Source organism: Apteryx rowi, unplaced genomic scaffold, assembly GCF_003343035.1.
Source record: "Apteryx rowi isolate R43461 unplaced genomic scaffold, aptRow1 scaffold_233, whole genome shotgun sequence".
Taxonomy (NCBI): Eukaryota; Metazoa; Chordata; class Aves; order Apterygiformes; family Apterygidae; genus Apteryx; species Apteryx rowi.
This window is the reverse complement of record NW_020448675.1, coordinates 452,988-479,105: the sequence shown is the minus strand read 5'-3', so window position 1 is coordinate 479,105 and position 26,118 is coordinate 452,988. Positions and strand designations below refer to the sequence as shown.

The 26,118-nt window shown below is 40.4% G+C and overlaps 1 protein-coding gene across 3 annotated transcripts in view; it reads right to left on the bottom strand.

Annotated features, from left to right (window-relative positions):
- ATP8A2 (ATPase phospholipid transporting 8A2) overlaps positions 1-26,118 on the bottom strand; it is a 314,203-nt gene that overhangs the window by 35,980 nt on the left and 252,105 nt on the right. For all 3 annotated transcript variants that reach the window (XM_026065895.1, XM_026065896.1, XM_026065899.1), the window contains one exon: positions 2,127-2,215. In XM_026065895.1, the coding sequence (XP_025921680.1) occupies positions 2,127-2,215 (89 nt within the window). The remainder of the gene's footprint in view (positions 1-2,126; positions 2,216-26,118) is intronic.

Sequence of the window (26,118 nt, the reverse complement as noted above, 5' to 3'; positions counted from 1 at the left end):
ATTTATCCTGGTTAAAATGTTAATCATGTTAATTTTTCAGTGCTGTGTTAAAAAAAAAAAAAAAAAGAGTCCTGCTCAGAGAACAGATTTTTTGCTTAATATTGATAGGAGCCTCCTGTTTAAAATCTGCTGGGAAAACATCCAGTGTGTATCAGTCATACATGTTCATCTTGAGAGCTTCATAATCTCTGTACATTCTTGGTCTGAACCACTGAAAGGATTATGTTGCTGAGATTTCTCTAAGAAATATTAAAGAATAGGCTCAGTCAGTAACAGAGTTTTAAATGAGTAATAGCTGAGGATGAGCCTGCCTTGGTCTGGCCTGTTTTATAATTCCTTAGTCGTTTTTGCCAAGCACTGATAAGAACAGAGGACAACTAAAGGACACATATCTGACCTTCAGTTATCATGAAAATATTTCAAAAACTAAAACACAATCCTGGACACCTAGATGATGCTGCAAACAATTTAGCTATTTAACTTTAATCACAGGAGTAGTCTGTTGACTTCTTAGTAAGTGGTTTTAAATAATGCCTGACACAGGAACAGGACCTGTTGTACTAAATGAATTTTAAGATTTTTCAGGGCTTTAAAAAGCTGGTCATAGACACAGCTAATGTTAAGTATCCAGATTTAAACATTTTAGCCTCAACTTTAGACTTTTAAAATCATTTTCAATGGGGAAGTTTAATAAATGCAACAAAAAACCCTCTAGTATGCTAGACTATTAACTCATAGTTTGGCCTCAACAGAAATATTACGTTATCATACCTAGTTTTAATTCTAGCAGTGTAGCTCATGAAAATCAACCTGAGGGAGAGAAAGGGAAGACATTTGAAAAGTACTTACTGATTGGTAGATTTGCCTACTAACAGTTCAATTTAGCTGTGCTATCAGCCCCATAGGAAGAAAACAGACTTTCAGGTGCATGTGTATGACCTGATTTATYCTTTTATGCTGATCTTTGAGATGTCCTTGTGTTTGGGAAATGTTCTGCCTTTTCCAGTATTTTCTGTATTCCTCCCTAAAGAAGAATCTTCTTTCACTGCCAGATACCTCCTTCCTAGAGCGGTGTTACATATTATGATATTTTACTTTGAGTCCTTGTGACAAGTTAGGACCTGCATTTTTGCCTCATAGCCTCCTTGTAAGGAGTTATGGAAAAAGCACTACCTTCAGGTAAGAGCAGCAGGGTAAGGCTTTCTTTGCCACTCTTCTAACAGAATGGGAATGTGAGTACCAGCTCATCTCTTGGCACTCAGAGTCCATGAGAATCTTTTACCTTAGGCTAAAGAAAAGCACTTCCACAAAATGAAACCTTCTTGGTTGTAACACAGCTTTCCACTGGATGAAAGCTTTGAGGCTTAAGACATTTAAAGCGAACAAAACACAAGAAATTATACATGAAAAGGATAATTCTACATTGAAAATAGCAATAGTAGAGAAGTTAAGTTGCTTCTCTTTAAATCAAAATTCTTCAGATGTCTTACTTTACTCAGTGCTTTGAAACCAGGGAAACTTGGGAGGAGAAGGGAATTACACAGGCTTGTATTTCATGAGGCTTGTTCCCCCTCTTCGGGTAGGGAAGGAATCAAGATTTACTTCAACTGTGGAGTCCAGAGAGTATTGCTATTCTGTCAGTTACATCGGTCAAGTTGGGGAAGACTCACTGTTAAAGGAGAACCTAAAGAGCCGCTGGCAAACAACTGGGAGCTTGCAGGGCACTGAGTACCACAATTTTACTTTCTGCCTAACCTACTTAGTCAAACCAAAGTATTGGGCTTCCGTTCAGCAGCAGGGCACCTTTGAGGTCTAAATTGAATTTGCCTTTAACTAAAAGGTAGACAGAGCAAATAATCATGAAAAGAAATATCTTTATTACTGAGAGAAGGCTGCATCCTCCAGATTCAGGACTAAAACTACTCATCCTTTTGCACTGCTGGTTGCATTGGCGTATAAAAAAATGACTTCCACTTTCAACTTTGCTGAAAGGTCTTCCAAAGCAATATCATTGTTTTGCATTCACTGAAAGGCTTTGTAGTTGCTTTACAGAGAAATACTGAACTGCACAGCACATCCATGCAAAATGATTCCTACAACACCACGAGGACTGTTTCGGGACTTACGCTCTCCATGCCACGTCTTTAACAAGGCACGCAGTGGGCACGAGAAATAAGCCAAACCAGAAGTATCCACATCGCAACACCATTCCAGCCTATGAAGAAAACAAACAAAGAAGTCATGAGCATTTTTGAGCCATTGCACGTTAACTGGTTGTTTACAAAGAACAGGCAGGGCGATGGCATCAAACAGGCACCGCATACATGACCCTGACAATGTTCAGCAAGTGTGGGAAGGGGGAAGTCTCATGAACTCTTAACAGAAACTGTGCCTACAATTAACAAACAGACATCATGTCTCATTGGAATCACTCCTTACAATCCAAATACTTTGGATATCTTCAAAAAGATAAACAAAAAATGAAAACATGTTTCGACCAAATCCTCCAATGATATTAACTTGTGTATCCAGACAGTCATATATTTTCACTCAGGGAAAATTGCATGACAAATATATTTAGCTTGCACTTTTGACTATCTTTTCTGCCCTTTGTCAGCTCTCCCTCCACCCACTATTCCAGAACCCTGAGCAGCAAACTGACATTATTAAACACAAAAAAAMCCCACAACCTTCAACAAAATATTTCAGTCATATTCCACTTAAATACAGCACTTYCTGTTCAAATAATTACTGCCGTCTGAAACCCAGGATGGGAAAGACTCGCTCCTGTCCCCACAAATGGCTTTTTATGAATGAAGAGCTCAAAGCTTACATTTACCTTTCTTTCATTGTTGTAACGCTTCAAGAAAAAGCTTGGTAGAGTTTGAGAAAGATGATGTCCAGAAACCCAACAGGTCCCAGCATACACAGGTAGTTGTGGAACAAAGTTGAAACACAGTGCTATTTATAGAAAAGTTGTTTTAGGTCATTTTTTTAGGGCTCTCTTTAGAACTTTTTACAAATTAATGGTGAGTAAGGCCCTGAGCCGCTATGTGGAAGACTTAAGAACACCTTGCCACCTCTTGCATGCACATGCATGCTTCCTGGAAGGATCCTTTAAGTTCTCCAGTACACTAGTAAATTGTTTTTTTCTGTAATGAACTGTGTGCAGCATACACAACTCAAACACTGGCTGAAAGGTGTCAGCAGCATTTCCAGTGGCTAGCCACACTCTGCCCTCTTGCCAGCTATGGATGTTGTCATATCCCTTCCTCAAAGCCTTTTTTTCTCCACCATCTTGTATGCCACATACAATATGTTCACTGACATTCATGTGTGATGTAGCTAAAGGCATGCGAGTGGACAGGGAGGTATATACCCACAGACACTGAAACGAAGCAGTTGCCTGAGCCATGTCACACAGACCGAGTTTGGCTGTGCCTCACCACTGCAAAGTGACCAAGCAAGAGGCCAGCAGCAGCCTGCAGAGCTGAAGTTTCAGGGACTTTCATAGAAGCTGAGCTACAGAACAAAACTGAACAAAACAACCCCCAGCCTTTGAAACATACTGTGAGAAGACATGATTTGTAATTATACCCTCTGTAAGAGAAATTTGATTGATTGCAGCAGAAGAAGGAACTTCTACTACTCATTACAGAAAAGCTTCAAAACTGAGAAAAACCAGTGCATTTCATTGCCGGGACATCCACCTGTAGCACCCAGAATTTTCTCCCACTGTTGATGACTATCTAAAAAGCATCCATCTCACAGTCCAGTTGTGTTTAGCAGCAACTTGCCCTTCGATTGCCAAGTAGTGAGGACTTCCAAAAACATTTTTCACTTTTGACTGTTAAATCCTCTGTGCTGTTGCTGGAGTGACAGATCAGTGGTAAATCTTGTACTGAAACCAAGAGCGAGCTACACTATGCTAAAACATTTATGGACACTTTGCCACCCACATGGAGAGGAAGTAAACAAATTCCAGTCTGAGAATGAGCTCTCAGTCATTTGCGACCTCTCATGCCTACTTTCACATCAGAACGCCTGGAGCATATGGTCAGTTTTGATCTAGCCTCACTAGACTTATTTAAGGAAAAGGATGGATAGGAATAAGAGGGAAATCTTTTAACTCTTTTGTTAGCCAAAGAGCTGAACTGTAACAAGACAGTGGCAAAATACTGTCGGATTTACCCTCCTGCTTTGCTTTGCCTTGGCTGTGATCCTGCAAGTGCTAGCAGTCTAATCACGTCAGCATTTCCACCGACCACCCTCCCATTACTAACGCTAATAAAGGCTAAACAAAAGGCTGAAGAATCCTAAATACATTTTCTGGTGTTTTTGATTTAAGTATTTTACACTCCACTTTTTTGCTTTTTTAGCTGAAAGCAGCTCAAAGGACTTTTGATGCACAGAACAATTCAAGTACCTATTTAGTAGAAACTTAAGTGAAATTATCTGTAGTATTGTCAATTCAATCAATAGCTACGAATCAGTTTTGATATCTCATATGTTAAGCTCTCTTTGCACTAAAGAACCTCAAGCCAGGTACTTTTTACCTACAACTATGCATTTTACTTAGGTCTTATTCTGTCTGCAAACTGCACCACACAACTGTTCATTTCATCTTAGCCCTGTCAGACACTCACATTGCTACCTGCGGGCCTTTATCCACACAGCCCACCCCTAGCTGATACCCTTTTCCCAAGGTCATCCAGAAGGCTTCTTCCCTGCTCATTTCCAGTTTCCACCTGCAGTTATACTCCACCACGCTGTATTACAGTGCATGGATTCCTCTCGGACGCACACTTCTTGTGCTGCCCCTGCGCGCTGCCTCGGTTCTGGCAGGGCAGGGCAGGACAGGAGCTCCTCAGGCAAGGACTCCCTGGGAACCACCTAACACATGCCCAGCACATCCATCCATTTTTAGGATTTTCTCCAACCTGAGGATAGAGAATTGGGTTATGAACAGAAGCTATACTAAGGACACCAATATATTGCAACTAAGTCCTCTTTGGGCTTCACAGCCGTTGCTGTGCTCCATTCGAGTTGTTCAGCTGTTCCTAACAGCAGGGAGACAGTACTGCAAAATATCTTCAGTGAAACAGCGTTCCCATACCCAGCCTCAATAACAAACAACATCCTTCAACTATCAGTTATCTCTCCAGATAAGAAAAGCAGAGCTACTAAACAGGAACCACCACTTTTTTTTTCTTCTTCTTTTTTGTAGGGTGACGGGGAGGAGAAGGGGAAAGAGTTTGTTTTTTAAACAAATTCAAAATTTGACCAGCTCTGTCATCACACAGGCCCCATGATAAGCAACAAGGTCATTTTTATTCTGTCTACTGGTGTAAACATTAGAAACTAGCACATCCAAAACCAACTACCAGAAACCATTTATCACATGGCACCCACAGAACATGCACGGTTAATGCAAGTTCTCCCCTTGAAGATGTTACAGCTTAAACTGCTGCCATCAGTAAACTGCCTTCCAACAAGCACTGATGAGGCTACCACAGTAAACTTGCTCATTTTAGGGAAGGGATAACATTTTTAAAAATAGGCAAGAGAAAAGAAAAGAGAAAAGAAAAGAGAAAAGAAAAAGAAAAGAAAAAGAAAAGAAAAAGAAAAGAAAAAGAAAAGAAAAAGAAAAGAAAAAGAAAAGAAAAAGAAAAGAAAAAGAAAAGAAAAAGAAAAGAAAAAGAAAAGAAAAAGAAAAGCTCCAGGAATTTCAACTGAGCAGCAAACAGTCTAGTCCCAACACCTTTACTGTTGGTGAGCATGCTTAAGCGTGAGTATATTTAAATAAATAAATAAAGGAGGGGGAGGATGCAGTAGCACTGGCAACCAGCAAGAGCCGCTAGGAAGATCTGCTCTGTACTACCATTATTTCAGAAAGCTTGGATTAAGTTTTTTTTTTTTTTTTTTTTTTTAAACCACAGACATGCTCTACACAGAAGCATCAAACAGGAAATAGAATGTTTCAAAAGCCACTTAAGTTGTAATATGGAATATATTACAAGCTATTTTCTCCACTTTATTATTCTTTCCTAGGATGCAAATAAGTATAATTCATAGTTTTACTTTTTCACCAATAGGTGGTGCCACTAATTTCCACTGTTCCTTCCAATGAGAATTACAATGGCAGAAAATGCTCAAGTGGGGGTAGGGAGAGAAATATTTTGGTATTCTTATCACAGCATGGTTAGGCACAACTGGAGACCAGTAAACAATTCAGACAAACCAAAGGTCTCCATCTCCTTCATAGATTGTTCAAGACAAAATTTAAATTCACATTTTGAATAATAAAAGCTTTTTATTACTTCATTTCCTCATATACCCGTACATCCTAATTCTGATTAAAAACAGACAGTGAAAGCGTAAGATCACCATGAAAACAGCTGGCCTTGTATTTACAGTGCGACAAAAATTATTACTGGAAGTGTGCCCAGATCCTGATCATATCTGTCTCCACGAGGCATGGACAAGGACCCAATAAGCTGCTCAGTTTTGGTTTCATATTCGTTTGGATGCCAGTTTTATACACTAGAGATCCAAGTTCAATTTGTGCTCCACTGAACGTCTGCACAACCGCAGCCAAGTGACTTTGTTCCTTACTAGTTGAATGTGGACAACGGCATAGCGCTGCCCTTGTCAGCACTTGGAGGGAGGGCGAGATGGGGAGAGAGGGGCCAAGAGATGACTGCACAGAGTTCAGATACCATAATAGCACCAGAATCATTTGTTGCCCTCACAGAGATACGACTGATCTAGACACTCGTGACAAGCGTCACAGAAGGATCCAGCTGCCAAAAGCCCTGGCTAGAGCTGCACAGTGCAACTGCAGAAGCCTCCGCGCTGCTCCTCACACCTGCGCTCCCCAACAGCCTGCGCAGAAAGCAGTGCCGCAGCCATCTGAGACGTACGAGGAGGATACCTTTTCCAGCACCTCTCCCCAACCAGTTCTAGATCAGCGGCTCAATCGAAGCACATCACTTGACAAGGGCTAACAAGAGCGCAGGGGAGTCCCCATCAGTCGCTCTGGTCCAGGCTCAGGCCAGCCTGTGTTAGGCACATCACTTGGAAGAATGTCTGCCATTCAGGAGATGTAGACAGTCGTCTCCAAAGCCTCACAGCCCACCGCTCTGAGATCCCACACTCAGTCTTTTTTTTCCTCACTGATGACAGCRTGCTCCTTGCTCGGGCAAACACATCCACCCCATGCGTCGCGCAGTCCCACTGCCCTCCCTCACAGAGTGGTGTATGGACAGGTACATCGCTCTCTGGGAGAGGCTCACTCGGGCACTATCACTGAGCCACCTTGCAGCAGGGCTCCTGGCTCACTCTGGAGCCAGAGTCCTGGGAGGGATTCCCGTTCATTTGCTCTGTAGTCACAGGGCTGATTCAGAGACTGTTAAAGGTCTAGGAAATATTTTCAGTTGAACATCAAACACACACTCCCCCAATCTTCAAAACTGCTGCCTTTTAAGTGATGGCCAAGTAACAGTTTAGACATCTTTGCTGTAGGTTTTTTGCTTTTCATAAAGAAATTTGAGGCTTAACTTCAGTGGCAACAGGATCAGGTTCCACGCAGGAAAACACTACCCCAGATTATAAGGAGTATTGCTGTGCAAGCTCTCCTACAAACAACTTTTATCTGATTTGCAGACCACTACCCAAACACGCTTTCCCTTAGAGAACTGCTCAGTGCCATCTCTGCACGTTCTGGGTCCCCCTAAGGCTGGATGTTTGAACGCCAACACTGGGTAGTTCTCTTGATTCAAAGGACCCAGAAGTTTAATTTTGAATGGGCAAAAATACTAAACCTTATCAAACCACTGGCTGAATAAACCTTAAGGAGACATACGACCTGCCACATATTAACACTGTAAGCACCTTCATGGTATACAAATGATTAGAAGATATTTTGTCAAACAACAATTCATTTTCTTGAATTACGCTGAAGGCATAAAAAGTTGCAATGGCTTTTCCTTCCATTCAAATGATAAAAGAGCAATTGTTAGATTCGGCCCAAACCACCTCCTAGTATTTCTATTAGTTAATGTGGAGTGATCAGTGTCTTCAACCCACGCTGCTATATGGTATAAAATATGCAAATTGGGTTATATTCATTGTATTATACAACAGGACCCTTGAAATGCCACAAATACCAGACCCACCTTAAAGACCTCGTACATTAAAAGCCAAGTGCAGAGAGATGCCATGGTTTGCTCATGGTCACACAAATCAGTTGCAGAGCTGGGCAGATTGCCCAAGTCCCTCAATTAGATCAGGCTACACAGAGACTGAGCCTAGCGGAGCCCGCGTATGACATATAATCAATATTCAGGAATGCAGTCTCCAGGATTTTCCTCGTGCACGCTGGAACATAATCTAGCCTCAACATGAGTCGGTGCTTAAGAACTTTTTCCCTAATATAACTGTAGCCAGCTCCAGGCTGGACAGATTTACTAGATTCAGGGCTGACAGGTGTGATGAACAGACTTACCAGCTCCCTCTTCAACCAGCGTCTTGGCTGGGAGTGCACCTAGAGAATAACCCTGTTGGGTTAGTGGCAAAGTGTTAAAAAGGGAGGCGAAAGAATTTGATTTTCCCTCCTGCTTACACCGCTGGGAGTCAGGAGTACCTCAAATGAAGTCAGCAGAGCTCTACTACTGAAAGGTTGGCTGGATATTTCCATGTCTGAAATAAAGATGTGCAATGTTTTCCATAATGTAAGAGTTTTCGTTCTAAAATGACTCAGATGAAAACAATGACCTCACTGGCTGGCTGGATTTAACACAATGACACATTGGTCTGGTCTCAAACCTATTTCCTCCCTCTCCCAGTCTCCACTCATACAGCCATATCCCCTTGAGAGCAATAAAAAGAGTAAAGAATCAAATATTTTACTTATTTTTCATAATCTTTCCAGTCATACTTAAAACCATATGGAAGCCAAAAATCAGTAAGAAACCTATCCATTGTCTAGCTTTTATATCATAGTTATCAAGCCTATTGGTAACATTCATTTAAAGCCTGCATACAATGTAGGGAGGGAAGACAGGAGTAGTATTTTGAGAAAAAGGAAAAATGCAAACACTGTATCACAGAGGCATATATATGGTATTTCTTGTAAAGCCCAAGACATTCTGAGGCACAGGTTTCAGGCAAGAATCTTTTCATGGAAGAAGTTGCTAGCTATGATGCTTAAAGGAAAGCATGAAAATACAAACCAAAGCACAAAAAAAAAAGGCAAAAATATAACAGAACTCAAAAAATAAAGATAAACCAACTGCTTAAATAACTCTTCTTTCATGATTAGTAAGTTCCAGGAACTGGCAATACAATGCTTCAAATACAAAAATTGACACCTTTGCGGGGGGGAATACTTCACATACACTCACATGATTTTGGAGGAACTGGTTAGAGTTGTAACACCACAGGAGCACAGCAAAATCCTCAGAACTTCTACTCTAATTTTGTTAGAAACTACAGGATATAGTAAGTTAGCAACCTCTTTTCATTCTACTTTTAAATGGAATTGAAAGAAATTAAAATATAATACATAAATGCAATATTCATGCATATATTATTGGGCAAACGTGTCCCAAAGAGTGCTGTTAATAATCTCCATTTTCTGTTAACTAAAAACAGACTCTACATACACATCCTTGCCTGAGAATAAAAGAACACATTACTATATCTCATTACTTAATTAGTATACAGCACTACTGATTAAGCAAGGATCCTGCCTATGTTACTTTCCATTATTACTCTGATAGTAGAGAATTAAGAAAATTAATCAGATGGCATTTTAATTTGATTTTATGGTTCACTGCCAGTGTAAACTGTGATGCAATTTTACGCAGACTACCATTTCTCATTCATTATTGGTTATAGTAAGCGCAACAAATAACACAAACAAACATTTCTAAGTCATTTGGAGAAAACTGTTGCTAAAAATTAGTAATAAAATCATACTGCATGTAAATGGTTATCAACGGATTCCCAAAATTTCATTTTTAGAGCACAGATTTCATTAAAAAAACAACCTTCTCCTTAGAGTGTACAAAATACTTTAGCAAATCTTTAGGTAAATGGCACTGGGGCTAATTACTAACCCTGGTAAAAACATCGTATATTAGCCTGGGCTCCCCTAGCATAAATCTCAGTTACTGAATAAACATCGTTCCTTCCTTTACACATGTACTTAGAGACCATGAGCACTTTGAAACAACCTGAGGCATAGGATTCTGTTGATGGCATCCTAGAGATTTACTGTTCTGTACCTGACTCAGGCTTGGTATTGTCCTGATTCATAAGACAGTATGAGTTTTCTTAGATCTCTCCAATCAGACGGTTGTGCAATGCATCATAACCTTCTTTTATTGCAGTTTAAGATGAGCTACGTGAACTCACACCTGAGGATGTGGTAGAGCAGCCCATGGGTGGCTACCTACTGATGCATGGTGACCTGCCACGCTGCTGTAACTTCACTGAACCCAAATAAAATTTGCTAGAAAGTGTGCTTTCTAGTGTGAAAGCCAACTCACTCCTACAGCTCTTTTTGGAATTCTTGCTTTTTTTTTCCTCCCCCCCTCAAATTAAATTAATAGAGGCATATATACAAAGAGCATAGTGTAAACCTGAAACAATAGCTTTGATAGACCTGTTTGTCTTGTTCAATCTGTTTCATGCACTTTGGTATAAACTTCTACTCTGCCTATAAAAATAAAGATACATCTTATAAACTACGTTTCTCCTTTCTGAAGTCACATTCAGCTTATAACCAAATTTTGTTTGGTACCTACAGCTTTTTCTGTGCAGGTTTTAATAGTAACCACTCTTGTATAGTGGCTGCCCTTATTTAATAACTGTGCCTTTATCATGAAAACTGCAGGGGAAAAGATTAAATTTTACAGAACCCACTTTTAAATTTAAAGCTCCAAGGGAGTAATTAGGTTTAGCAGTAGTCATTGCTTTACAGTGAAGATACAAGATATTTGTACAACCAGCCAAGTTACACCTATAAAAAAAGGCAGAACCTTCAAATTTGTGTGTTGAGATTTTCCAACTGTTCCTGCATCAATACTGGCTTCCTTGCATAAAGTACATCTGTGTTTCAAGATATTCCCTCCTCCCCAGTATGGAAAAAGAAGCATCCTTAAGTAAAAAGGTGATCTACCAAGAGCAGCAAAAAGATTACAGCCAGAAAGACTGGTCTAATTCCACCTCTATCACTGTTTCACGGTATGAATTTTGGCATGTTTCCTAACCTTGAAGGAAATGCAGAAAATACCATCAACCTCTCTGAAGTGTTTTGAATATATTTGCTTTTAAAGAAGTGTTTAAGGAGAATTTTGAAAAACAGCTTTTTATATTAGTATCAACTAATACCTTCCCCACCTCACATTATTATTGAATTGCTCATTTTTAATCATCTTTGAAGTCCATATTTATTCTTCTGTGTGTTTTGTTACTTACTGCATCTTTGTGCCAGACATTTTTGCGCTTTTGTAGACCACCACAAGAAGGTGGATTAAAAAAGAAAATGCAACCCATATTATCTAAGCTACTCTATTAAATATTTTGGGTAAGTATAACTGGCATCTATCCACCTGCCTGGACTATCAAAATAGTTTTGTCCTCTGAGTGAAACTGTTGACCAAAACTCAAATTCTACAGCATATATATTGCAGAGATCTGGAATGGTCAGTGGCAAAACTTTCATCAGTTCTAGTTCATATTAGATTCTATACCTTGTCCCCACATTTGGCAAATAAGTTGATTTTAGTGAGGCTTCTGCTCTCCAGTGCCTTGATCTAGCAATTTAGATGGAACATGGGAATGTTCTGCAAATACCTGCACTTGCAGGCAGCTTGTCACAAAGAACTGAGGCTCTGCACATCATCTGCTGCTTGCAGGGGGCTACAGCATTATGACCTACACATGGAAAGAACTGGGTTTTGATATTATGTTTTTAAGATGTGGTTTGAGATGAAGTTTACCGGGATATCACAATTCCCTGTGTTTTACATCTTGGAGGTTCCTTAATAATTCATGACTTTCAGAAAATGGCTGATAACGGTACAGAACGTATTTGTTCTAGTAACTGCAAGGCCCAGAGAAGTAGATCTTTTCCAGTTTTTCAAATTGGGGTCTAAGCTTATAAATCATTGAGCAAGTTCAATTCTTAGTGAAGTCAATAGCAGTTGAGAGTACTTCATTCCATGGACAGAGATCTGCCTCCTGCAAAACTATGTCTTGTAAACTTAAGTTTTTGTCTGTTCCCTGTTATAGCAATGGAGACTTGCAACAGATAACAGTCATCTATTTCCCCACACTACATATTTCTCCAATACAGAGTAGTTTATTAGCTCAGTCACTATACATTTGCTTGGGATTTTATCTTCACTGAGCTACTGTATTCAGTAGCTATGTTCTTAAACATGTTCCGAATGCAGTTAGCTCAAAATTTAATGTGTTCTTTACCATCATACTGTCTCTCTTGAGGCTTCTAAGGACTTTAAGTTACTCTGGCACAAGTGCAATTTAACTCAGATCAATGGAGTCTTATCAGAAATGGATACTTCTTTCCTTCATTTTCCTTCAGCACACATGACCTCTTCAGACAGCCACCGTGCCTTAGTTTCTCGTATTATCACATACAAAATATGCTTGCAATTGTTCGCACCACCCCCTTGGCCAAAGCTCTGGAGATGAATCCTGTCTCTCCCTTCCTCTTTCACCAAAAACTTCATAAAAGCAGCAGGATTAATATTTATAGCACTTTACATAAATCCTCTTTCCCACATCACATAGTAAAACACAGCTACAGAGGTTTGCTCTGAATCTACAAATAAATGAAATGCAGCCAGCTTAGCTTCCCAGCCCACAAAGATCCCTGACAAACCTTATGGGTATAGTCTGATACTTGATGTCTGCAGGGAACACCTAGTGCAAATCCTCTCCACTTCTCAGTCTTGGTCATCTTCTACCATCCCTATTCCTCCATAGCTGGCCAATTTCTGAGCTACTTTGCTTCTTGTTGATATCCAAAATGTGAGAGCCAGAGATAAATGGAACAGCTGAGGAAAGATCAGCCTGCAGGAAATGTTCTCTTCATCATAAAGCATCTACAAAATGACAAAAAATGACCACAAGCTCTAGCCAGAGGTGACGGAGGCTCTCCTTCAGAGGAYGCAACTTCTCCCTGCCTCCAGGCAAGTGCCCCGCGAGGGAAGCCAGGAGGCAGTGAGGTATCGCTGCTTTAAGAAACCCGCGTTGCCAGCTTCTTTAAGAACAACACTGTAGAAATAGGATATCATTTGGTGCATTAAATTCATTTTATTGTATTGATTTATGCTTTCCCTTTAATTTAAAGGTACCAGGAAAACATTTGTTTTTGATTTGGATATTCAAATCCACAGGGACCTATTTCACAAAACTCCTCAGTGCAGGTCCTGTCTGTGCCTCCACAATGAATTACTTCCGCAAACACACAGGCCTAAAGCCTCTCTGAATCCTTCCCCATAATCCCCAACATCTGTTCTGTGTCCAGGCTAGGCCAACTGTGGGAATCTGCAAGTATCTGCTGTCAGCATTAGCACAGATGAGTAAACACACAAGCGCCTGTGTCGGACCGCCATGTGATTTCAGCTGAGAACTCCGGACATAAAGCAAGGTTCTCATTTAGAACATTCGTAACGTCAAGGAAACACCTGTTAAGAAACTATCCAAAATAAATTTACCATGAGTCTTTTAAGAAAGAAAAAAAAATGTGATTGACAGCAGCAGTACAAGATCTGACAACAGCAGAAGTCAAAGCTTCATTACAAACTCTGACCAATAAAAAAAAATATATAAATAGCACTATTTTTCATTTCAGTGGCAACAGTTCCTATTTCATTTCTCATCTTTCACTTAAAATAGATACTCCTCAGGTTGGAGGACCAAAGTTTGGCTTCTTTTGACCTGTTTTATTTTCTTCTGCATGCAAAATTCATACAATGCCCTGCTGTGTGTAGTCTTAAAAGAAATGCTCCTATACTGTTACTCTTCAAAATCATGTCAACCGTATAGCATCACAAACAGTTATAAAATAGCTTCTGCATGGTTAATGAAAAGGTGGAAGATGACATTCTGCTTAAACCCTGCAAGCTACAATAAATGAAAAACAGTAATTTTAGAATTAACATTAAGTATAGGTTTGAATTTTCCAAAGCCATATAAGTGACATTGGAAACAAACGCTGTTGTAGGCCRAATAATCAGTAGGCTTTTAGTACCAGTGACAACTGGCATTTTTGAAAAAGGCTTACCAACAATCTTTTCATTTTAACCAATATTTTTCCCTTTAGGGATTCTGGAGGTTTACCTAGTCCCTAGGTAGGACTCCCTGCTGCTTCTCTGTGTACACATTTGATCAGTGATCAGACTACAGCCTGTTTACTAATGACTTAATTATTTCTAGCATGACTATAGTGGGATTTCCAGAAACACTTAAATGATTTTGGAGCACGGGTCACACTGATGCTCAAGTAGAACTAGATCAAATATTTGCAATATTTTGCATGTCCAAGTTACTTTCTATCCAGGGCGCTCTAGCAACAACTATGCTGTGCCTTTGGGGTAGGAAATTTTATTTCCCATACTGTAGGTATGGAAAACCAACACACACAGCATCTAAGCAACTTTCCCTATATCACACAGCAGTTTTGGGACAGAGGCTGGTGAAGACAGTTCCATGGAAAGGCAAAGGCAACAATTTCCTTGAGAGGCAGAGTGGCCAGGGGCAGCAGTGTGCCTCTCAGGGGGCACCCACTGCCCTATTGCGGTGCCAATACCAGCAAAGAAAAAACTGCCTGGACAGGGCACAGCAGGCTGCCCAAAGAATCTATTTGCCTACAGGTCAAACAGACCTTCTCCACTAGATACCCTCTATTGACTCAGATTCCCAAGTCCTGCTTGGTCCAGCTTGCCCAAGTCCTTTACCAAAGCTCTGGAAATTAAGGTGCCACAGAATAAGAGGGAAGTTCCTTGCATGGATAAGTAACTGGTTAGACAATACAAAACAAACTATATAACTAAAAGGCAGTGTTCTTAATGGAAAGAGAGCATCAGTGGAGTCCTACAGCTGTGTTATGATTTGTGCCAACCAATGTATTCATAAAAAAGGGGTGAATAGCAAAGCAAAAGTTTGAGAGGGTACCATCCCCTTCAAAGAGCAATAGTAAAAGCTGACCAGAAAGAATGTCAGAAGGACTTTACATGCAATGAAATGAAATTCAATGGCATTAAGTGAAAAGTGATAGACATGGGAGAAGTGATAGCAGTAATAGTCAACTGAAGGCCTAAGGAATGAGCTGTTGTTAATCAGCAGTCCCAACTGCGTAACTGGCACTAATAGGAATTGGATAGAGAAAAAACAGAACATTTTGCTGCTATAAAAATTCATGCTTCATCCACATGCTCCCTTCATTTCAAAAAGGACATAGGAGAACTAGAAAAGCTTGAGAGGAAAGGCAACAAGAATAATCAAAATAAAGGCACGGCTTCACTATGAGCAACAGCTAGTGTCAGGACTCATTTTTGGAAAAAGGAGAAGAGAGGAAATATATAAAGGCTTGTAAAAGCAAGAGTGCCAGGGAACAGGTAAACACAGAATAATTGCTCCTTTTAAGGACTGGGGACATCAAATAAAACAGCAGGTGGCAGGTTCAAAACCAGTAAGAGGTAATATGCCTTCCCATATAGCATAGGGCTCCTGCAGAACGCTGTGGACAAGAGAGCGTTCACAGTTTAAAAAGCAATTAAATGATCTCATGGGGGGCGGGGGGGGTTAACAAACACCAAGGTATCGTCTCTGAAATCCCGAAGCTGCTTGGAGCTGGGACACTACCCCACAAGCATTATTACAGGCTTTCCTATTCTTACACTCTCCCTAACCTTCTGCTACTTACATTGGGACCAAGTCTCCATTATTTAGTTTGAATCTGCTGAAGGCTGTGGATAAGGATGATATCAAGACTGCTGGGGAGAAAACTTTTTTTTCTGTATCATCATGAAATTAAATCAACTGGGCAAGATAGAGAGGATGCAAAACAAGGAGGGGATGGACCCCCTTGGCCCAGGCCTCTTGAAAACACACTGGTCCCTTCCCAGCTTCTTCCCCTCGCAACTCCAAGTAACCTGCTGATCTCCTCCTGCTTTCACTGCTACCTCCACCTTCTAGATCCCACTCTTCTTTCATTCTTGCATTATATTTTGTGGTCTCATAATAATTTTCTCTTTGCCCTTCAGGCAATGACATTCAGTGAGGCCTAACCTCCTAGAAAGCCCAAAAGACGAACAGAGATATGAGTTCTCCAAGCTAGTCACCAACCTCATCAGGGATGCTGTTTTCCAAAGATAGCTGTTGATTAAATAGCATCTGACCTGTTTCTTCTTCTAACCCACAAAACACGCAAAAGAACTTTTGGGTTCCTAACCATCATTAACCCCATTACCTCAAAATGGCAATCATGTGTCATAATCATACACTTTTCCTTTCTCCCTCATTCTCTCAGACTGGTGAAAGCTAAGGACCTATGCATATAAGAGCTGGGATTTGATTTTGACTCCTCTTATGCTGCCTGTCTCAGTGATACTTAAATCCATTACAGGAGTTCTTCAAAGCTTTTAGTTTTGCTGAGCAGATAAGCAAAGTCAACTGAATTGATGGTAAAGCAATGGGCTGGTGGACAAGTTAACCGTGAGCCAGCAACGTGCCCTTGTGGCCAAGAAGGCCAACGGTATCCTGGGGTGCATGAGGAAGAGTGTTGCCAGCAGGTCGAGGGAGGTGATCCTCCCCCTCTACTCAGCCCTGGTGAGGCCCCATCTGGAGTACTGCGTCCAGTTCTGGGCTCCCCAGTACAAGAGGGATGTGGCACTACTGGAGCAAGTCCAGCGAAGGGCTACAAAGATGATTAGGGGACTGGAGCATCTCTCTTGTGAGGAGATGCTGAGAGAGCTTGGCCTGTTTAGCCTGGAGAAGAGAAGGCTGAGAGGAGATCTTATTAACATGTACAAATATCTGAAGGGAGGGTGTCAAGAGGATGGGACCAGACTCTTTTCAGTGGTGCCCAGYGACAGGACGCRAGGCAACGGGCACAAACTGARACACAGACAATTCCATCTGAATATGAGGAAAAACTTCTTCACTGTGAGGGTGCCAAAGCACTGGAACAGGTTGCCCAGAGAGGCTGTGGAGTCTCCTTCCCYGGAGATATTCAAAACCCACCTGGATGCGATCCTGGGCAACATGCTCTAGGCGACCCTGCTTGAGCAGGGGGGTTGGACTTAGACGATCTCCAGAGGTCCCTTCCAACCTCAACGTTCTGTGATTGTGATTTAAATTAAGAAATGAAAGGGAGAAAGGGTAACAACTCAGGCATTAGCTGTAACAGAGTTGTCTAAAGAACACTTTACCAGAGGAAAATGAACACCAGAGTACCAGGCTTTAGGGTTCAACTTCTTCTTAAGTGACAAGCTTTCAGCCCACAAAGCCATGTGTTGCGACCAGCCTGCACCCTCCTGTTAAGCTTGCAAAGCAAAGTGAGGCTTCACAACCCCCCTCCCCGCCAGGGAGCTGTTGCACTTCACAAAGGACAGAAGTGAGCAGAGCTGCAGGGAGGTGGTCTATGGTAAGTGTTAAACAGAATATCAGTGTATCACCTCCTCCTTGCAAACACATTTTCCAGCATATCCAGGGCCAATCTGAATTTGAAGGGGTAACTTGGAGCACACTCTGAGCCACAGAATAAAACCCTGAAGTCCCTTCCTTTCCTCCTTTGGAGACAGCGGACACACACACGGACACACGAAGAGAGGATGCTGAAAATCTGGGCTGAGCAGGAAACTGCTCACAAAACAAATCCCACAACTATACATAATTGAATAATCCAGATTTTGGCTTACTCAGGCTTATGAGAACCAAAGCAGCATTTTAAATGATTATTTTTGCCCTCCTTTAACTTTAATTAAGCTTCCCTTAGGCTCACAAGCCTATTGAATTTGAGACTTATTTTTAAGTAAGATAACTGTTTGACCTGGAGAGTTTTCTCACCTGTTCTCCCCTTAAAGTTTGCCCCAAGCTCATTCACACTCTTACTGTTTTACCACAGGCTTGAAAGCAACATAGAAATAAAATCAGGGGAAAAGATTTCTTCTTTTCCACTAGCTGGAAAATGTTAACCACACCAAACAGTTTCAGCTCACTTGTAGACCCAAGGGGTCCTCCTGAGAGTCACAAGATTAGGTGAGATGGGAGACTGTCTTAGTTATAGGTTGTGCTATCTTGTTTCTCTCTCAGATCTCAAATCAGGGCTTTCTGAGCGCGCTCCTGGCTCCCACAATAAGCCCATTTGCTGCAGGCAGCCAAAGCGTTATCAAAGGCCTCATTACGGTTGTCAAAAGCTGGAGCTATTCTGCAACTGACAGGAAAAATGTGGGTTTGCAATACCAACAAATGCACCCAATAGCTTTCTTGAGTCTCCAAATGGGCTAGGGATTTGCCAGGAAGAAATAATCCAGAATATTTATGTTAAAAAAAAAAAAAAAGAAAGAAAAAAAAAGCTCCCCCTGCCCCTCCCTAAGCCTCCCTCCAAAGTCAGCAGGGAAGTACTGTTGAAGCAGAAAAAACTGCTAAACTCAGTACAGCAGCAAGGTAGTACCATGGTAATGAACTCTTTTTGCTATTGCACAGGCAAAAGTATTATAAGCCTGTGCAGCAGAAATGGAAAAACAATATAAACATATCTCTGAATCAAGCCAAATATTTCAAAGAGGGAGGATTCTAAAAATTTCTTTTGTGCTGTCATTATGTCCTAGATCATTAACAAAACAATCCAAGAGAAAAAAAAATATAAAGGCACTGCAGTGTGGAAAGAAGGATATAGCTAGTGGAAGATTTAGAGTGCCGATTCCCTATTAATAGTTCAGATCCAGTCACAKGGGATATGGTCATAAAGCTCTAGGGATTCACACATCCCTGCCTCAATTCAAGGCACTAATAACCAATCAGTAGTTTAGATAAGACTCTATAAATATTTAAAATTTTTAATCTTTTGTGTGCCAAGAATAACATTTCCCATCGTGTCCTTGCCTTTCCCACAGTGACAATGATGAGATTTCTCATCTGGCATTGCTGGCACCAGAATGATGTCAGGTGGTTTTAGTAGTGGCAGTCAATTAACTTTAAAAAGTTACATCTAATTGATCCATTTCCTGCTCTGATAAACAATTGTAAACAAATACTTTTCTTCAAAAGAGGAGCTTTGTTCACAAATTAAAAAGGGAAAGGGGCCATCTGAATTATGCTAGCCATGGCTGGGTAAAGGGTTTTACTATTTTTACTGTTTTTAGGGCTCTAAACTAAAGATGTGGAATTAAATAGAATGGGCCAAATTCTTCCCCAGTTTAACATGACAATGGTGCTTCCTCACACAGCAGTCTACTGCTCTTCATTAAAAAAAAAAAAAAAAAGCCTCCCAAACACCACCCACTTTTCTACATTATTGACAGCAATGTATGTATATATATTTACATTACTTTGATTTTCCTAACCTTTCTTTTGTCTTTCTACTTTATGCTCATTTTCAGCACAGGAAGCTCACTTATCTCATTCCACTTATGCTTAGTCAGGTTCGGTGTCTGGTTCTTGTGTCTTAACACAGTGTCAGCTCTAACAAAGACAAAATCCAAATCACTTCCGTTGCTATTTGTAATTCTAAAAGCCATCTTTATAAGCATGAATTTTGAGACCACCTTCCAAACCTTTTAAATTACGTAATTGTCGCGCAAGCCCCACAGCAATAATTCTTTGCTAGCTGAACTATGCAGGGAAGTATCAAACTTGGCACGCTTTTGTGCTGATTTGAAGAAGGCCACAACACAGCTACTCGCAGAATGTGACCCCTCTGCAACCTCCACTAAAATGCCATGGTACTAGTTACTCATTACACTGCCCCCCCCCCCTTTTTCTTTTTAAAATCATCTGTAAGTTCCTTTCCTTATCCATGGAATATCCATATTCTATGGATACTCACACTCGCCTCTGCAAACAATTTCGGATCCAAGGGTAAAGCATACTACATAAATGCTCAAGCATCTTTGCTACTACTAGACTTTCCTCTGGCCCAGACTTAGAAATTCTTAAATTTAGGAAATTAAAATTGCCTCTGTCATTTGGTTAACAAAAGCATTTGTTAAACTAATGAAGATAGGGCAGACTGCTGCATATATTTTTAATTTGGATCTGGACACAGGTCCTAGCTCAGGAACTCAAGCCTACTTTTATTAAAGCACAATACACACGCACACCACTTGAGCAAAGAGATGAAGACATCAGTTCCCACACACTGCCTCTCAGCTGCTATGTCTGTTTTGACAGATCCAGGGTGTTTCCACATCCAATCGCCTTAACATCGTTATGTACAGTCTAAGACAGCTATTGTCATGCCAATAAAGTATCTGAAAATGATCCTAACCCCATATATTGACTATGCATTTTCAGAAATTAGGTGTCTGCTGTGAATTCTCCAGTCTGGATATTCTACCTGTTTTACCTGACACCATTTCAAAGACAGGAAGCCAAACCCACATGCAAATTGGAAAGCTAAACAATATAACCCAAGTGTGTCATTTTACTGTCAAATTCCAGGGTATGCTCTTAAGAACAAGCCGTTTCCTATAAGCTTAAATAGACCATATCCAAGCTGTTTTACCAAACAGCCAAAAAAAGCCGCACCTTACTTACTAACCTGAGAGCTTAAATACGATAGTCTAGGACTAACACTGTCTGAAGCTGCTCTAGACATCCAGTGCATGCACAAGTCTGCAGAATCAAAACAAGTGACTTTCTRCAGAACAGAATCAAAACAGCAGAATAAAGATAAAGGTATATCTACAGAATCAATCCTGAAATGTAATTGGTCACCAGAAGAGAAAGCACTGAAAATAAGCAAAAAAGAAATAAAACATTAAAATTAGCAGCAGACTTCAACCAACTCCAGGGAGAGAATCTAGCAGCACGATTCAGTGCCCTCCATATGACTGATGTAGCCAGAAGCGTGAATGAGAAGACAGATCTCACTGTCAGGTCAAAGGAAGATAATACCACAATGTCCTTTCACCATTCTGAACAGAGAGAAAAAAAATACAATAGTAATGCTCCTTAGAGAACAAACAGGAAAGTGTAATATAGGGGACCTCACTTACCTAGAAGAACTGACAAACTAAAGTGAAGCAAACCTGAAGCTCTCAAAGGCTAAAACAAACATGAAGTGTCCAGAAGACAGCTGCTTTAATCTCTTCCAGAGTCATCACTGCTCTCAATCCCTGGCAAAGCTTCTGCTATTGAAACCGTAACGATCTCCTGAGCTTGGTCCCACCAACGGAATCCACATTCTCTTTAGTTTCCTTTACTTCGGGCAGACTCCAGTGCTTGCCCACACATCAACTTGACCCTGGTAGGTTTTCTGGTTAGGTCCGTTGACAGTGCACTTATCACAGGGTGGCATAGAAAGGCTTGAACAAGATTTGAATTAGTACATTCTGGCATTAGAAGCCAATAAATTGAGTGAAGAAAAAAAAATTCTTAGCTTGAACTGCAAATGCAGCTCAAGAAGTTGAACAGGTACTTTGGCAGCTCCGACTGAGTCTGGTGTTACTGCTCATAACCTACATGTTACTAATGATAAGCTAGTTAGGTACTGCACTGTAATACTCATTTCTCCATATCTGGGCTTCTAGATCAGTCTCAATTATTTCACATCTGGTCAGAACCTTGCAGCTCACTCTGGGACTCTCCCTTCTGCACTCAGAGCTTCTTTCGAAACACATCTGTTCAGTAGGGATTTCTGCTTCTGTCAAGTTCTAGAATCTAAAAAGGATTTTTCTTTTCAATAAATTACTCCCCAATATTCCTTTTTCGCTCAAAGCCTCCTTAAATACTTTCAAACATGCATTCTCCTCCTCTTCTACCTCTCATCCGGGAAGTTTTCATCTCCTCCCTTTGTACTTGTATGTGCTTGAGGTGGGTTTCAAGTTCACATCTGCACTATACGCACTGTTTGTCCAGAGTCCAACTGCAGAGGTTAGCAACTTCCTGGATGTTCCACATCTGATTCCAGAAGGGTCCCGATACATTGTCAGCTCAGGGCTATTCAAGCAAAATGATTATTGAAATAACAGAAGAATGTTACCAAAGGTCTAAGTAATTGAAAAAGCACAGGAGGAAGATGACAACGGAAGACAGAACCGTTGTGGAATTATGAAGACATTCTAGAAGACACAAAGAAGAAATACCCTGGGAATGTCAAGTGACATTCTCTGCTGATATTAGGCAGAGACAGTCATTATTTCAGTGTGTAGACTTGAAACACACCATACCTAGAGTAAGTAAGTAACCACTCCATTTCACAAAAAGGGACCATAAATAAATGTTTAAGCTCCTTTATGAGCAACATCTGTAAAAGAGATGTATCACCACGCAAAACGGAGGACAAAAAAGGCATGTACCCTAATGGCTACTAGGGTTTTCTGAGCAGACATGTATGAAAGAGGTTCCAGAGAGTGGGAAAGAAAGTAGCATGGAAACTCCAGAGAGAACTTCAGTAAGTATTGACAGCATATCCCTGAAGGAAAAACAGGGGAAATAGCCTTTCTGGGTAAAGTGCCACCTAAAAGAAGATTATAACTGTGGGCAAATATGATGGAGATAATAGTGATGAAGGACACATTCATATGTTTAGCTATCTTTATGTACCTGAACTAGGAGAAATCCCAAGAAACTTTTGCCTGGAGAAGCCAGACTCCCTAGGCTTTCTTCTGTAGTATGTGCAATTCAGCAATCTAGAAACAAGTTCCTCCTCTGACAGGTCTTTTTCCAGAGTGCGCCTCTCTCCACTGATGATGTAGATGCCAGTATTCACCCCAGGACCACTTATACTCTTCTTAGGCTCAAGGAGCTACAACTTCACCTGTTCAAAGGAATTCAAAGATAAACTTTTTTCCACCAATATTTTTAAGTTCTAAATGGAAAAAACAAATACCAAATAGAATAGCGCTATATCTGGCTAAAAGCATTATCCTCTTCTAACTCAAGGAACTGGAAGAACTTGTAGATCTCTTTCTCCAAACCCACAAAGAATCCAGACCAAGAGACGAGACTGCCTAGCAATATTACTGTCAACATAAAAACATTTGAGAGAAGTAAGGGGGAGAGCTGAACCACTGAAGACTTTCCAGTCCTTAAAAATCTTACTGAACCTGGCAGCCTGAGGGCATCCAAGAGTTCACAGAACAATGCTAATACTACTTTCAGTTCTCAGAAAAAGGTAATGCAAATATCAATGGTGATTTTTAATGGATTTAAATGGATTATCCTTTAAATACATCAGGTCCAAAGGAGGCATACTGATAGGAAAATTAGGTCTTGAACTTCAGATTGAATGGGAAGAGAAACCACTACAACCCAATAAACAAGTGAGAATCACTGCATGCATCTAAATAATGATGCAGAAATACCCCTAAGTTTGAAGACCAGAGTGTCCTGGCTTTCTTCCAAGTCCATACTGGGGCAAGACGCAGATGTGCAGGTGATATTTCTTATATTCCAGTTTTCATGGAAAAGAAATTCTGGTGCATGGGCTGGAAGGGAGCCATAGCTTATTTCAACATGTCCCTGATCTGGACAATTAGGGTTCCCTGCAGAGCACTCCCAAGGGTTCATTTACACACCCAGTGAAGTCAAAGAATAATCAGAAGTGACACAGAAAATTAGACAAACTGTGGAACAGAGTTGCAGCTTAAAACAGAAAAACGCATTAGGCGTTATTTCAAGACAAATATATTTTTGTAGGCTTAGAATGACAACTCAACTGTTATAGGGAAACTTTACAGCAGCACAAAAAACTTACTGATTACTGCATTATATTCAATTTATTTCAGTGGTAGCTAAAATTTCTTCTTTTCCCTATCCTGTAAATGTACACATCTGAGTTGATTACAAAGTGGTATCCTTGCTTTAGCAGCAAAATATACCCCAGTTTGAACAGAAACTAATTGTTGTAATTCTTGGATCCCCATTTGTGATTTTAAATAAAAGATACAGTAAAACTGAAAAATTTCCTAATGTGGGATTAAAGTTAATTTGTATGCTATTAAGCCAGCAAATATGTTTTATTTTGATTGCCACAATAATGGCTGAAATTTAAAAACACTGCCTAGGATACATAGAAGAACTATAGTAAGGAAAACTAATTAAGCTTAGGAAACCAGAAGAACAAAAAAGGAAACAATAAAAGAAATTAACATAGGTGATCAAATAACTAGAAGTGCTGTATAAAAGAACTGGTCTAGAAGTATGTTTATAAATGACTCTCCTTTCTCAGAGGGCAACTAAATACTATGCTTTTGAAAGAAATGGAAAAGCACTCAGCTGCTGAAACAGATGTATTATGAAGAGAGCTGAAACTAATAAATTCCTCATCTACAGCTTAAGGAAACAGAAGGAAGTGAATTACAGGTATTAAAAATGCAAAACCAGACGTTAAATATAAAAGCCCGAGAAACTGTTGAATAGCTGGACGGCAGGAGAGGGGGAGCTCCAGGCGAGCCTGGATGCTTCCTGGTACAAAGATCCTGCGGAAAGATACCAGCGAGGCCAAGAGCCCACACGCTTTGAAAGGCCAACAGAGGAAGAGGGGTCAGAAAGGCAATTAAACTAATGCAAACACAAAAAGCCCCAAGACCACACAGGTTTTCAGTAGAGCTTTAAGTCAGAAGACCCTGTGCACAACAAGGTATACAATCCCTACCCACTCTAAGAGTTTTCTCGAGAGTGGGATGTTCCCAAAACCAAAACTGAGGCCAGTGGAGCAGCACAAAAATAAACAGGCTGTGGAGTCTTGTACAGGCCAGTTTTGTCTTCAAGTGCAAAACTCTCAAAAATCCTCCCCTAAAAGAGCAATGAGGAACAATCCTCCTAGAAGAGCAATGTCATTCCTCAGTTGCTATATTTTAAGCAACCAGATTTCCTACGCAAACACTTGGAGCTCCGGTATGGGCAGCCACGAGCTACATGAGCACAACACAAACTGGTAGCAAGGCACATTTTGTAGTTGCAGACTAATGTGTCTCATCAACTCCTGAACTGGAGCTGGCTTCTTCCCCTGCTCCTAGCTGTGGAGCCCACAACAGCTCATACCCAGCCATGCAGACATATGGCGAGTCAGGATGTTGCACAAAGCATAGCAATTACATCTGTTTGCTCTCTATCAAAGGCTTCTTGACACTTATAAAGTAGGGTGATTTTTTTTTTGAAAATCTCTATTCTTGAAGATGGGATTTAGAAACAACATCAAGACTTGGGTAACCACACTAGACTCTCCCAGGATTGAAGTCAGAGTGAACTCCAGAATGCTCAGCTACAAAGTGGAGGTGTTCCCGATTTCCTCTTTTGTTATTCACATTAATAAATCCCTGTTCCAAAAAAGGTAAAAGCCAGCTCCAGTATAATAGAATTTACAATTAATGACATAGAACATTAAATTGTGCTCTATTCAGATAATCTGATGCTCATGGTTATCAGTTTAGTGCCCTCTATGACTTGCATTCTGAAAAATGGGGATGAATTTCAGTGATATGTTAAGTTGTAATATTTCCAGTTTTTCTACAATTTCAAGTACAAGGCTGCAGGAATCTGTAATTAAACAGCTGCAAAATAACCTGGAGTTTGTGTGGTCTAAACAAATCAAGTACGTACTGCTCCTAACCCCAGTCAGCTATATGAAATTAGTTTCCTCTTATTATTTTTAAAAGATTTGTAGGATAGAAAAAGCCTACATTTTTCTTGGCTAAGTAATACAGCAGTGGTTAAAGCTGAAAGAATTGCTAAAAATTGCTCTTCTGATCCAGGATATAGCAACACAATTAACAAAAATCACTCCAGACATTGCTCGAAAAAGAATAATTAGATTCCATTCTAATGGCAAATAAACTCCTAGGAACAAATAAGGCTCTTGATAGCTTCCTTTTGAAAGGAAGGATAGAAATACCTACTGTACCAAAATGCTAC